This window comes from Cheilinus undulatus, linkage group 5, assembly GCF_018320785.1.
Source record: "Cheilinus undulatus linkage group 5, ASM1832078v1, whole genome shotgun sequence".
NCBI lineage: Eukaryota > Metazoa > Chordata > Actinopteri > Labriformes > Labridae > Cheilinus > Cheilinus undulatus.
In genome coordinates this window covers 45316737-45332398 of record NC_054869.1, presented here as the reverse complement: position 1 = coordinate 45332398, position 15662 = coordinate 45316737, and the positions used below count along the sequence as shown (strand labels likewise).

At 39.0% G+C, this 15662-nt stretch overlaps 1 protein-coding gene across 4 annotated transcripts in view; it reads left to right on the top strand.

Moving 5' to 3' along the window:
* ap1b1 (adaptor related protein complex 1 subunit beta 1) overlaps positions 1-12868 on the top strand; it is a 65032-nt gene extending 52164 nt beyond the window's left edge. For all 4 annotated transcript variants that reach the window (XM_041787775.1, XM_041787777.1, XM_041787776.1 and 1 more), the window contains exon 22: positions 11449-12868. In XM_041787775.1, the coding sequence (XP_041643709.1) occupies positions 11449-11523 (75 nt within the window). In that variant the 3' untranslated portion in view covers positions 11524-12868. The remainder of the gene's footprint in view (positions 1-11448) is intronic.
* The last annotated feature ends 2794 nt before the right edge of the window (positions 12869-15662 follow it).

The window sequence follows — 15662 nt, the reverse complement described above, 5'->3', positions numbered from 1 at the left end:
TTAAGAGAAAATGCAGAAATTTCAATTTGAGACACTGTTAATTGAAAAATATTGATATTAGACCCCAGAAGTAGAAAATAAAATGTTTAAAAAAGAATAAAAGCAAACCTTGGAAATTCTCATGATGTTATTCTGAGGAGGATTACTAAACATTTTAATCAGATGAACAAGATTAAGCCTTATTACAACCAGAGAAATATTTTTCGTACTTTGTACCCGTTGGTGTTCTCATGCATTGATTATGTTTTTACTGGCTAGAACAGCTTATAAATACAAATTCAGCATTTCTCTTGCATTGACTTTACTCAATGAAGGCGGGCTTCCAGTGATATTAATGACTGCCAAAGCAAATGTAGTGACCCATTTCAGCCTTTTTATATACTTAACCTTCATAGAGAGCAACAACCAGGGATGGATTAATCAATGAACAATCATCCCTGAATCAACTCACGCGCCTGACAGGAGGGCTGCTCACAATCACACACCCTGCAGGAAACCAGAGAGATGTCCTCTGATTGTGCCACCATTTACATGAATTTAGTAGAGAGATAGCATAACAAGATAACTGAATAAGACAGAGAATTGAGTTAAACTGACCTGGAGAAAGAAGAAAAAACAGTTAAAATATGGTGCTACGTTGATGTGCTCTTTAAATACTTTCACTTGATGCCATCGAAAAACATGGGACAGCTTCACAGACTGTGTCATCACAACATGTCTGCTTTGAATCTGGCTGCACAATGTTGCTTTCTTAGACTTTTCCTGGGTGTGCTCTGAGTAAATGTGAGAGAGCAGCTGTGGTCCATTCAGATTTACAGGTTGGCAAAAAGTGACGGTTCTCAAATCCTCTCTGCGTCTCTTAAAGATTCAGAAGTTTATCTGTGTGTCTGCGAAAACACAGAGCAGAGGAGGAGATGCAGAAGGTGACACTATCTAAACTGCATGAATACACTACAGTGTTTACCACAGGATTGTGCTCTTCCTGGCCGGTAGCAATGGGTATCATGAAGTTTTGTGGATATAGATGCCCTTATCAGTACTCCTCATTGACCCAAGTCCTTGTCAATACTACTGTCAATACTTACAGTATCTGTTGTTTAGAAAGGCAAAACAGCACTGTTTTAACAGAAGAGAGAGCTGAGTTAAGAATTAAAAAAAAGTCACAGTTCCATTTATTATATCTATTTCATACTGAAATAATGATCAACTTCCTCTTCCTCACACTCAAGTTTCTGGTCTGACCTTGAAAACATCATAATATAACATCTGTAAGCTTGTTAGGTGATCTGATTAACATTAATTCTGATTACTTCAACTTTGGATTAATATTTTTAACTGACGGGACTTGCTACAAAGTTTGGGAGCACTTTTCAGCACAGATGAGGAGGATAACTGTCAAGCAGCAGCAGCTAAAGCCAGTGTAATGAGTGAAAGCTACTTCCAGCGCAGCAACAGTTTTTTTCCCCTTTTCAAGCAAATAGTCAAAGTACTGCATTTAATTTGATGAACAATGCTGATGTGCTTTGAGCTTTTGTTCCTTCTTAACTGACCCCATGTATGTTTGTTCACCAGTGGTACAGAACCCTGAGACTCAAAAGCTGTATATATTAAGCTAAAATGTTAATAGTTTTCTGGTTTTGTAAAATCCCAAACCGTGCCCCTCTGCCACACTTATCATAGCATTCATGTTTTAATTATCATGATAACAGTTAGTGATAACCATGCTTTCATATCATGGTAAATAATGTCCAGACGGCATTTTACATAGGTTTGTTTAATAAGGTGAATGGGGGGACAACAATCAAGGAGGACGAGGCATGCTGTGTCTCTCCTCTGCTCTTGTCCGCACCTTTGACTTTGACTGCAGGCTTAAAGCGCACTTTAGCTGCAGGCTAATCAATTCATAAACTTAAAACACATCAGAATTGTGAATAAAATTAAGTCAAAAGCAGAAGTCTACCTTCAACTGTCGGCTTGATTAAAAAAACCATCCATACTGTAGTTATAGTATGACACTGGCTTTTTCTGCTCCTCATCTGCTCAGAAGGTCCATGGAAAGCACTCCCAAACTTTCGAGCAGCTCCTGTTATTCAAAGATATTTTCCAATGTTAAAATTCAGGTTGAAATCAGCAATAGATGTTGATTAGTTAGCTCACTTAATGAGCCGACCAACTGATGTATTTGTGATGTGTCCAAGGACAGTTGGATCAAATGACTGTGCAAGTCTAAGTTAAATGTCATCTATTTACATGTCACATCAAGAAAACACAGTGTTTGTCCAGAAACTTAAATAAATCCAGTTGTGAAAATGAGATATGTGCTTGTTTTTTAGCAGTAAGAATTATGACCTTTTAAACTTTACAACTCAAAATCTACTTATACCACTTATGCTACAAACAGAGTGTCAGTTGTCTTGCCACCAAACAACAGATAAGTATCAATAGTGGTACTGGTAAGATTGATAAGGTAGCATTGTTTATGACCAGAAGGCACTGTCTTTTCTCTCCTCTGCTCTCTGTCTGCCTGTCAGACACTAAAGCTGACATGTACATTTTAACCAGACGATAAAGGGACTTAGTATCTGTTGAATTAAATAGGAGTTACAGCTGTGCACTGACACTCTCAGCGCCATTTCAGTACAAATAGTTATTTACAGCCTAACCACTATGAAACAATCAAAATACAACATGTTCTGCATCACTTTGTATGCCTCTCTACCTGGTTTGACCAGGACTGCATTGCTCCTCTCTGTCTCCTGCTGCACATCTGTCAGTCAGCTATGTGCTCCCAACGTGTCATTTTCACGCACATGCACCCAACTGACCTTGTTTGGATGAGCGCTCATCATCCAACCTACCAACCAACTGAAAGTTCTCAGCCCTAGATCTGTGGTATTCTGCTACAAGACAGAAGCATAGTTTTATTTACATCTGTCCAGTCTCACTTGGAGTGATGGGACTGCAGCTGTCTTCTAGATATTACTATTACTATGCACTGCTCAGTAATAAGAGCTGGACTTTTAGCTCTTTATTTGGTACCACTTAACCTTTTTTGTTTCTTAGAGCAACAAAAAAAATTGGAAAAAGAAAACACCTGAACAGGAGCCAACTCCTGTCACAAACATAACTGTCTGTTAAAACTGTTCATGACGACATGTCTCGACTCCCTCATAGCTTGTCATCTTGAATTGAGCTGACATTTCTAACTGGTACCACACATGATTTATTTGCTAAAAAGTATATCATTGTGTCCTTGAAATCATGTTCATGATAAAATGGAGAAATGCTGTTAAAGAGGCACTGCTTAGCTGGGATTGCATATAAATCCCTGTTATTGTGCTGTATAAACAGAGTGATTTGGTATTGTTTGTATGGTACTGAGGTTTAGAATTCTTGCATGGTAAAACTCTTATTCCCAGGCTACATAGTCTCATCATCTCTGGTTTGACAAAAATGCTGTGTCAATCCAAGTCTCATTTCCCAGGGAGCTCTGTGCTGTCTGCTAACATAATGACTGAAAAAGAACTAGAATTAACCATTTAAAACCAAAGGCAGGCATAAAAACTCAGTAGGAGTTTCCCTGAACAGCGTCTTTAGTTTCTCATGTGTCTACTTTGTTTGTGTTTGTCAGTCAAAGCAGTCACAGGGAGTCTGTACCTGCTATCTTAAGCAAACTTGCTCCGTGACCCTGCAAACTTTCCAGTGGAAATAATCGACTGAGAAATGACAGTAATGAAAGCTGAAAGAACAGCGCTGTGAGAGAGAGGCAGAGCTGCTCCATGTGGACAGAGAGGTGGGCGTTTCTGTCAGCGAGGGTCTCAAACATGCTGGCTGTGTCCCGACTCGTGTCTCGTTTCAGACATGTGGGTTATTAAGACATCCATTAGTCATCTGAGAGAGCACAGCTGGGTTTAGTGTGCCGTAATTAATAAGAGAAACATTTGAAAATATTCCCCATCACCGTCTCCTGTATTTTATTGTCAGTGTTAACCGCAGCATCAGCACACAATATGTCCTGATTTAATAAACTCCAGCTGCCTGCTGTTTCCTAAGCGTCTGGCTCTGAGGAAATAAAGTCAGCATTATGATCACTGATGGGAAAAGAAACTCACTTTCTGAGGCTGTATCAAATCCTAAACCTCCTCCCAGCTGAGACCAGCTTCAAAGAGAGGCTTTGGAGAGGCAGCTACTGGATATCTACTGTGTTGATGTGTCTGTATTTCTGTCTGCAAGAGTCTGAGTGAGGAGACTTTGAATGAAAAATTATTTATCATCAGAACAATAATGAACTTGTTTACAGAAACTACGAAACTTTTGGAGTTTATTCTGCTCATTTCTTCTACGTTAGTGTCATTAACAGTACAGGATGTTGTACGTGGTGCCACTGGGTACCATCACAAGAAAGCCTGGGCTATCTTTTAACTGTTTTGTGGATGACACACAATTATATCTGCTGCTAAAAAGCCACAGCCTGCAGTCTTTAAAATCACTGTTCCCTTGATTCCAAGACATTAAAGATATAATGGCACCAACTTTTAAATTTAAACAAAAAATTATGGGTTTTCTGCCTTCATTTGGAGTGTTTTGTGAACTCCAAATGGGCTATCACGCTTTTTGCAGTGAGGAGAAGCTTCTGTCTAGTGCGACCACATCACACCAGTTTTAGCGTCCCTCCACTGGCCCCCAGTCCGCTTTCGCATTAATTTTAAACTTCTTTTAATCCCTCTTAAAGCCCTCAATGGTCTTGCCCCTCTTTACTTGTCTGAACTCTTGCATCGCCACTCCCCAACCAGAGCCCTAAGGTCCTCTGACCAGATGCTGCTGGAAGTCCCCAAAACCAGACTAAAGTCTAGAGGTGACAGGGCCTTTGCAGTGGTTGCCCCCAGACTCTGGAATAGTCTCCCCATCCTTATTTTCCCCATCCCTAGAGATTTTTAAATCTTCCCTAAAGACGCACTTCTTCTCTCTGGCGTTTCATAAATGAGCTCATGCAAATCACAGGCACTGTAGTCTTTTTTTGTACTTTTACTGTTTCACTGTACTGTTTTTTTCTTTAATTCTTATTGTTTTTATTGTTATCTATCTATTTATCTACTTCTTTTTATGTATTTTATGTACAGTACTTTGATGGACTGCTGTCTTCTTGAAGGTGCTTTATAAATAAATTTGACTTGACTTGACTTGACTGTCTAGCCACTCAGCCATAAGCCCAGATCGGTTGAGGGCTGCAGTGATGGTCAACCTTCTGGAACTTTGTCCCATTACCACACAGGATCTCCAGAACTCAAATAGACGGACCATCGGGTTCCTGGTCACCTCTCTGACTAAGGCCCTTCTCCCCTGATCGCTCAGTTTAGCCAGGCAACCAGATCTTGGAAAAATCCTGGATGTCCCAAAATATTTTCCATTTGAGAATTATGGAAGCAACTGTGATCTTGGGAACCTTCAGTGCAGCAGAACTTTTTTGTAGCCTTCCCCAGATCTGTGCCAGTCAACAATCCTGTCTCTGAGCTCTGCTGGCCATTCCTCTGACCTCATGGCTTGGTTTTTGCTCTGACATGCATTGTCAGCTTTGAGGCCTTCTATAAAGAGCTGTGTGCCTTTCCAAATCATGTCCAAACAGTTTGATTTACCGTAAGTGGTCTCCATCAAGGTGTTGAAACATCTTGGGAAGCATCAAGAGATATGGGAGGAGCCTAAGCTAAATTTCAAGGTTTTTTGCAAAGAGTCTGAATACTTATGTACGGAAGAGGATTAGGGACACTGAAAAAAAAATTTAGAGACAATTTTTTTTTTTACTTCTAACAAAAATGCCGGAATTCTGACTTTTTTCTCACAAGTGGAAAAAAAAGCATCTCAATTTTTTTTTTTTTTCCCGTGGCCCTAATCCCCTTCTGTACTTACGTAAATGCAATATTTAAGTGTTTTTTATGTTGGATTCATTTGTGAAGTTCAAAATTTCTGTTTTCACTTGGTCATGATGGGGTACTGAGTGTAGATTACTAGGAATAAATTTATTTATTTATTTTTTCATCTTTAGCATCAGACTGCAACATAAAATAAAAAAAATTGAAGGGAGTCTGAATACTTTCTGATTGCACCTCATGCTTTTATTGCCTTTCACCAAGTTAAGGTGATGGTCGCACTTGCATTAATATTTCAGCATTTTATGCTGCTATACCGTTTACATGATGAGAATGTATATACTTTCTAAAGTATATACTTCCTGATATATGAAAATGTCACAAGTATTTCCTCATTTATGTCTTCAGTGGTTGATCAAGCACCAAAATTCCCCTGTCCACTGCAACAGCCATGCTTTTCTTCTCCTCTGAAGTCTCCAGAAACTGTAGTTTTAATCAGCTGCTGCTCAATATTTATCAGCTCCAAATCCAACATACTGTAATACACTCAGTTTCAGTCTCCATGGTTTCCTGAAGACAAAAGGGCTTTGCACACTGAGTCAGGTTTTTTTTCAAGAACAAAAAGCCACATTCTCAAACCTTGCACTCTGAGTTTAATGCATTTTATTTGCATTTACTGTGAAAATGCATAAAGCATGGCAATTTGTTTCGTCTGTCAAAAGAAAAAAGAGTGAAGATGATGCTGTGTCTCTTTCACTCCTTAAATAAAACACACTGGGTCCATCCATCCTGACACAGAGCTTCATACAGCACCAGTTTGCATGACAAAGTGCTGTGTCTAGTTGGAGAGATAGAGGGAAACTCTTTAATTCAGTGTTTTATGTGGCTGTAAGTACAAACTTTGGCAGTCTCACCCTGATGTCCTGCTCACAACACAGTCTGACTGGCTTGTCATGCACCTACCAGCCAATCACCTCTGAGGCCTGGGGGACACTGACTCAGGGAGTGAGTCTTCCCGTTTCCTGCTCAAGCTGACAGAGCTACTGCTAAAATGCTTATTTTCCTTAACTCTTGAACATGTAGTTTTACTTTAGTCACATTAAGTATGTTTTTTTTTTTGTCATAAAATATGCATAGGGATTCCAAATACTGGATATTTGTCGCATGCACATCTAATAATCTGTATTGATTTCGGCCCTGAAATAAACAGTTGCTTATCTCTTAATCTGCTCTAGTCTGTCATGCACTAAGGAGCTGTAAACTGCCATTTGAAAGGCATATTAAGTGTTCATAATACACAGCTTTTAGCCTACAATTATTGTTTTATAACCTGATTACATTAATACAAGTAGACAAAAGAAAATCAAAATTAAGATAACTTTGGTCCCAGATTTGCAAAATAATGTAGTATGAATAAAATTGGTGTGCTTAAGCCAGTTGAATAATTTTAAGAAACTTGCCAGTGGAAAAATGACATGATCCTAGATCTCTTGAAATAAAACATGATGGATTTTGTTATTTTATTGTCTATTCATCATTGTTAGATCCCTGAAGTGATAACCATCAGTTGTTAATGGCTGTGGCGGTTCCTAAAGTACCTCTCTTTCATTTAGCAGAATTAGGATATTGAATATTTTGGGTCTTTCTTCCTCTTACCCTAGAGATTATTGAATTCACAGTTGATCTGAACACTTTTCTTTTTAAAAAACAGGATTGGATGAGTGTCTCATAGCTCTGTGGTACTAGGAATGCATAATGTTATTGGGCTGTAGGGGTGTGCGATAGGGCGATCTTCAGTTGTGAAGAATAGAAGGTATCAACAATCTGCCAAAGCACAGAAACCACCTTATCACTCATTCTACCGTTGCAGCTCTAACTGCTCCACATGAATGCTACATGGCTTTCTAAAGCATCAGGGTGCCAAAAACATTTATGTGCACAATCTGCACAAAATTTACAAACTTTTTGGCAATCTCAAGATCACTACAGTCAGCATAGGTGAGTGAAGCAGAGGCAGACATGATCCTGTTGTTCTAATAGTTACAGTTGATATTATTTTGCTCTCTGCGTTTTGCGTTATTATTAACAAGCCTCTTCATTCCAGATAGAGCTTTTGTTAGGGAGGCAGATTGTGATGTCTGTTAAGTCCAAACCTTGGACGTTATTAAAGAATGTTTGGACACTGTAATCACAGAGTTCAGTGCTTTTATTTACACACAGCGCTGCTCAAAGTCCCCTCCCATTCTCAGTGTGCAACAGGCAGGTGAAAGTGTAACGTCAACCACTTTATAGATAGAAATCAAGATTATGTTTTAAAGAAAATAAGGTAACTTACTCACTGCAGGACTATGTGTTAAAGATACGAATCCACTCCAGGCTGTGTTTTAATTTGCTAATTTTTTCATTTTTCCTAGACTACAAACAAAGTTGACAAAACTGTTGGTACCCTTCTGTTAATGAAAGAGAAACCCACAATGGTCACTGTAATAACTTGAATCTGACAAAAGTGATAATAAATAAAAATTCAATGAAAATTAACCAGTGAAAATCAGACATTGCTTTTGAATTGTGGTTCAACAGAATTATTTTAAAAAACAAACTCATGAAACAGGCCTAGACAAAAATGATGGTACCCTTAACCTAATATTTTGTTGCACAACCTTTTGTGGCAATCACTGCAATCAAATGATTTCTGTAACTTTCAATGAGACTTCTGCACCTCTCAGCAGGTATTGTGGCCCTCTCCTCATGAGCAAACTGCTCCAGTTGTCTCAGGTTTGAAGGGTGCCTTCCCCAGACTGCATGTTTCAGCTCCTTCCACAGATTTTCAATAGGATTTAGATCAGGGCTCATAGAAGGCCACTTCAGAATAGTCCAATGTTTTGCTCTTCACCATTCTTGGGTGTTATTAGCTTTGTGTTTTGGGTCATTATCCTGTTGCAAGACCCATGACCTGCAACTGAGACCAAGCTTTCTGACACTGGGCTGCACATTTCTCTCTAGAATACCTTGATAGTCTTGAGATTTCATTGTACCTTGCACAGATTCAAGACATCCTGTGCCAGATGCCGCAAAGCAGCCCCAGAACATAACAGAGCCTCCTCCATGTTTCACAGTAGGGACAGTGTTCTTTTCTTGGTATGCTTTATTTTTGCGTCTGTGAACATAGAGCTGATGTGCCTTGCCAAAAAGTTCCAGTTTGGTCTCGTCTGTCCATAGGACATTCCCCCAGAAGCTTTGTGGCTTGTCAACATGCAGTTTGGCAAATTCCAGTCTCGCTTTTTTATGATTTGTTTTCAACAGTGGTGTCCTCCTTGGTCATCTCCCATTAAGTTCACTTTGGCTCAAACAATGACGGATGGTGCGATCCGACACTGATGTACCTTGACCTTGGAGTTCACCTTTAATGTCTTTAGAGGTTGTTCTGGGCTCTTTTGTTACCATTCGTATTATCCGTCTCTTCGATTTGTCATTAATTTTCCTCCTGTGGCCACGTCCAGGGAGGTTGGTTACAGTCCCGTGGATCTTAAATTTCTGAATAATATGTGCAACTTTAGTCACAGGAACATCAAGCTGCTTGGAGATGGTCTTATAGCCTTTACCTTTAACATGCTTGTATATAATTTTCTTTCTAATCTCCTGAGACAAATTTCTCCTTCGCTTCCTCTGGTCCATGTTTAGTGTGGTACACACCATGTCACCAAACAGCACAGTGACTACTTGTCACCCTTTAAATAGGCTGACTGACTGATTACAAGTTTGTAGACACCTGTGATGCTAATTAGAGGACACACCTTGGTTGAACATGTTCCTATGGTCACATTATTTTCAATCTTTTCTAGGGGTACCATCATTTTTGTCCAGGCCTGTTTCATGAGTTTGTTTTTTTAAATAATTCTGTTGAACCACAATTCAAAAGCAATGTCTGATTTTCATTGGTTAATTTTCATTGAATTTTTATTTATTATCACTTTTTTCAGATTCAGGTTATTTCTGGGACCATTGTGGGTTTTTCTTTCATTAACAGAGGGGTACCAACAATTTTGTCCACGTGTGTAAATGTATTTATGAACAGAGGGTTGCGTATCTGTACCAAGCTGCAGCACTAGTGATTCTGCTTTTAGTTAGAATGGGCCTGATGAACACTTAAATTGATTAAAAAACAAAGAAAAGAGGACATGCAAATCATAATTCTAAAGTGGTGAAAATAAACACAAATTTGCTAGATCAAATAGATCAGAATTCAGGAAAGAAATGTTTAAAATATTCAGGAGAAAACCTCCAGACTCCCCTTACCTGATGGTGAAAACAAAATTGACACATATGTTGATGTTAATGCACTGACTTTCAGGTTATTGTTAAAGGAAAAGAAAGAAATTAATAGACTTGACTTGTAAACGCAATATTTGTGCATATTCAAAGATATATGGAAAATATGTTTTTTTGGTCTGTGACTTACTAATTAAAAAGAATCAGGCAAAATGATCATGATCTGGCCATGAAAAAAACCTTATAGGATTTTTTTTTTTCCATGTAGCCCTTTATTGGGATGATACCAGTATCGGCAGATATTAGCTTAAAAAGTGAAATATATCGGCAGATATAAAAATGACTGTCAATATTTACAACCAATATTTTGGCTATAAAAATCAGCCTATATCAGCTGTAAATACTGGTGTGACAAACAGATAAGTTAGAGGAGTTTTAGGCAGGACCAACAAACCTATATCAGCTGAAGTCTTTTTTTTTTTCATCATTCCTTAGACTTTAAAGTGTTTTAAGGAATGACGTTTTTGGTCTGAACTACATTTAGATATAGGTGTAGAAATCGGTATCAGATAGTTATTTTAAATCAGCAGAATCCATTATTATGCATCCCTAATTAGTATTTTAAAAGTATGTCAGACACATCACTGATGCTGGGAGCTAGCTGCTAATTCTAGGAGCGCAGCTTACGAGCCACGTTGGTGCACCTCCTGTAGCAAGGGAAGTTGGAGATGATGTATGGAGGAATCAGCAGGGTTTGCAGCACTGAACTTGTTTCTGCTGGAAAATTGCATTTAGGATGAAAAACAGAATGTTTTTAGAATATCAACTTCATGACATTTTGACTCGATTCACAGTCTTGAAATTAATATTTGCAATTCTGACATGGATCCATCTTTTTTTTTCCAGCACCTTTAGCCTCTACCTTGTAGATTTAGCACATATGTATAAATCAGACTCAACACTCTGTTTTTTGCCGTCAGACTATAAATGTGCAACAAACAGAAACCACACCCCTTTAATACTGACAACTCAAACCCCCAAGCACAGATTCTATATATCTATGCAGAATCTGTAAATAGGCTGTCACAATGTTTTTGCACGTTTTCTCTCACATTGGCAGACCGACTCCATCAGACTGTCTCTTGATTGTTGATTCTTTCTGCATCTTGTTTTCGCCTGTGATAACTTGTGTATATCCTGCAGCAGGTATTTATGAGTCCTGCTCCTTGCTGATGCGTCTTTCAAACCTTGCATTTTAATGTTTAACTTAACAGTCCGATCATGCTCATCTCCGCTCGTCTCTTCTCTCCCTCAGGTGTCTCTGAAGTGCAGAGCTCCAGAAGTTTCGCAGTGCGTGTTCCAGAGCTACGAGGCCATGCTGAAGAACTGAAGACACGACCCTTCATCGACCCGGCCGCTGCCCTCAAAGACTCCTTCTCCTGCTCCCCCCTCCTGACCCTCCGACCATATCACACTTGCACGCAGAGCAGGGGCCTCTACCTGCTGTGTCGGGGCCCAGAGGCTGCACTCTGTGTCATCCAGCTGTTAAACTAGGATTAATGATTTCTGTTCCTTTTCAACCCTTCTCTTGTAGTTTATCCTTCAGAAAACTTTAGAAAGGTCTGATTTTTGTCCTTTCTCTGTCACATAGCTTCAGTTTCATTTTCTTAATCAACACTTTCACAGTGTTCTTCGCTCCTCGAGCCATCCAGTGATTCTTTCGGGGACAGACGTCAGTAGGACTTGTATTTCATGTCTGTTTTCTCTGCATGAGGCTCTCTAATCATTATCCAGCCCCACTTCTCTGCAAATTGAGTCTATTTTTAGCATCTGCAAATCAGCAGGTGAACCATCGCTGTCGGCACATTTATTTCGGGTACTCTCAGTTCAAATGCGACAGGCTTTAACCCTCTCCTGCCTGTGTGAAGGCCTTGGAAGTCTCATAAATTCTTCCGTATTTGTTGTCTTTGTCATTTTGTTGAGTTTAAATTAGCATCTTTTGGACTATTTCTGGGCTGCTCCATTCAAGCAGATGTGTGCCGTGTGCATGGAGACTGTTTTGATGTGTTTTCTTCGTTTTTTTCTTTGATATTTGGACATTTTATAGACGTGCAGCATTTTTCCGCTGCCTGCTCTCTTAGTCATTCCAAGCTTTCGTTTGTGTCTGTAGTCTTGTTAGCACACATGTGGCAGACGGGGAAAGAGCCACAGGTGTTGAGGATTTTGTTTTTGCTGCTTCGCCCTGCATCAGTGTCAGCCACTCGGGCGCTCTCTGCCACTTTGCTCTCCTTCCGTATCCTGATAGCAGCTCTGTACAGTACCACCACGAGATGAAGGCTCAGGTGAGATATCTCCACACTTAAAAAGATATCATGCTTTGTCACACCCGAGTAATAATTTGCGTGCATGTAGGAGGCAGAGAGGAGGCTAAAACAAGTGGCAGTGCCTCTGTTTTACATTCAGACTCGAGATGAATTGGATCCTTTTTTATGAGTCATTACACCGAATCTCTTTTTATCAGCTCTACAGGATGTATGCACTCACTTTAACACCTTGTTAAGATAACAGAGGAGGCTGTGTATTCTGAGTGTGTGTCTTTGTGTGTGTGTGTGTGTGGTAATGGCTGATTCATATGCTGTAAAAAAAAATCAAATATTTAATCAAATGCTTTTGATTTTTTTTCATCGTGTGTACATCATTTGAAAAAAGACCTATTAAAAGTCTTGATAAATTCACATGTATGAGTCATTTTTCCTCATTACATAATTTTGCTGCACACATGAACAACGGCAAAATAGAACAAAAAACACAACACATGCATTGCATGAAAATTAAGAAGTCGATAGTAATAACTAAGGACATGTGGTGGTGAAGCCAAGTAAAATAAGGCTCTATGAATATAAAGGTGTTAAAATGAATACATATTATATCAAAAGCAGAAAGAAGGAAACCAATAAAAGAGACACAAGCATTAAAGAGATGAGGTGAAAAAGGATTGAAAGATTAAGAGAAATTAAAATATGCTAAATAAATAAAAAATATTTAAAAATCTGTTGGAAGATAAAAACCAAATAAGAAGACAACATCACATAAAGGCACATACAAATGCGCCTTTGGCTGTAGTCACAGCTCTGAGTCTGTGTGGGTAGATCTCAATCAGGCTTGCACATCTGGACACTGCAATTTACTCCATTCTTCTTTGCAAAACTGCTCAAGCTCTGTCAGGTTGCAAATGGATCAGGTATGAACAGCCCTTTTCAAGTCCAGCCACAAATTCTCTGTTGGTTTGAGGTCTGGGCTTTGAGTCTGCCACTCCAAAACATTCACCTTGTTGTCTTTAGATCTGAACGAACTGAAAAATATTGTCCTCCAGGATTTTCCTATAATTTGCCACATTCATTTTACCCTCTGCCTTTACAAGCCTTCCAGGGCCAGCTGCCAAGAGGCATCCCAACGGCATGATGCTGCCAACACTGTGCTTCACAGTGGGAATGGTGTGTTTGTGATGACGTGCAGTGTTTGGTTTCCCCCAGTCACAACCCCGTGTCTGAAGGTCAAAAGCCTTCGGTCTCATCACACCAAAGAACTTTCTTGCACCTGACCTTGGAGTCTCCCACATGCTTTTTTGTGAACTCTTGTCAAGATTTAATGAGTTTTCTTCAACAGAGTCTTTCTCTTCCCCACTCTCCCATAAAGCTTTGACTGGTGAAGAGCCAGAGCAACAGTTGCTGTATACAGATATTCTCATCTCAGCTGCTGAAGCTTGTAACTCATTCAGAGTAGTCATACGTGTCTCCGTGGTCTCTCTCACTGGTCTCCTTCTTGCATGGTCACTCGGTTTGTGAGGACGGCCTGATCTAGCCAGATTTACACATGTGCCATATGCATGTGTGTCATGGTGGATGAGGGTTGCTGCTGGAAGGAACAAATCGATTTTGTCACAAAGAAGACCTCTAAAACAGTTGGAATCATCAGAAAAATCATCCCTTATGTTAATAGATCCACCTTGTTAACGGTATACTACAGTTTAGTTTATCCTTACCTCACTTACTACAATAAAGTATGGGCTAGTACACCCCCCTCCAATCTTAACAAACTACATCTAATACAAAAACGCTTTGTAAGACTTGCAACAGATTCTACACCCAGACAGCCAACAGCACCTCTTTTCTCTCAACTCAGAATCTTACCGATTTATAGCATAAATATTTTACAAATCTGTACATTCATTTACAAAACAAAATACATGATTCATAACCTCCCAATTCACTTTGAACTATATTTTTCTGATAATTCCAACTATCACAAATACCCAACTAGAAGAGCAAACCAATTGCGTGCCCCTCAGTGTCACACCTCCAGAGCACAGTGCTTCATTAGATACAGAGGTGTCACACTGTGGAACACCTATTCACACCGCCAAGAAAAAACATCCTTCCTAAAGATGTTCAAAAACTGTTTAATTAATAAATTGATTACATGACACATTGGCTGTCTATACACACACCTAAACAAATGCGTAATGTACTTTATATTTTGAGTGCAATAGTCTAGCACCTCCTTTACAACCCTAGTATGTGCATATCTGTTTATATCTGTGTATGCTATATTATGTACAAGGATGTTACTATTGTTGGAAGTAGGAAATAAGAACATCAAATTGTCATCACAGAAAATAATGCCTCGAACTTAGCACTTTTCGTTTTCTACACTGCCTTACCTGTTATGTGTTTTTCCATTGTTCATTTTAAATTTTGACCATAATCACTACTGGTTAATAGTTATGACTACTTACGGTGAGGTTTAACTAAAAGCCCTTCTCAGGTTTCCTTACCTCACCAGCACAATCTCACATGTGTGCTTTCCTTGTGAAAAATGTGCACAAACTGTAAATTGTTATTTCTTTTGTGCAAATGCAAATAAATAATAAATAAATATGCCTTCTATATCTTAATGAAGGATTTACCTGATTCACTGAACGTTCAGTGGCTTGGACATTTTTTGTGTATCCATCCACTGACTTGTACTTTTCAGTAACCTTTTCTCTTAGTTGCTAGGTATGTATTCATGGTGTAATGGTAGCCAGGAATACTGATTAGTGACTGGACCTTCCAGACACAGGTGTCTTAATACTACAATCGCTTGACATAGCTTCACAGCACTCAGGTGATCCATATTTCACTTATTGTGAGATTACTAGCATCAGTTGGCTGGATTTCAGTTGAAATAGGTCGGCCACGTTAAGGTGGTGAATATTTATGCAGTCACTTTTTTTGCATTAAAATTTTTTTGTTTATTGACATTACTTTGTAGACATCTGTTGTCACTTTAACATTAAAGAGGGTTTTTATGTCTTTTTTTGCCAAGAAAACCAAATTCTTTTGACCATGATTGAATTATTTTAATTCTTTTATTTTATTTAACCAGGAAAACCTCTTGAGCTCAATAATCTCATTTACAAGAGTGTCCTGGCCAAGATTGATTATAAAATCAATAAAAGGGTAAAAAATCCAAAGGGGTGAATAGTTT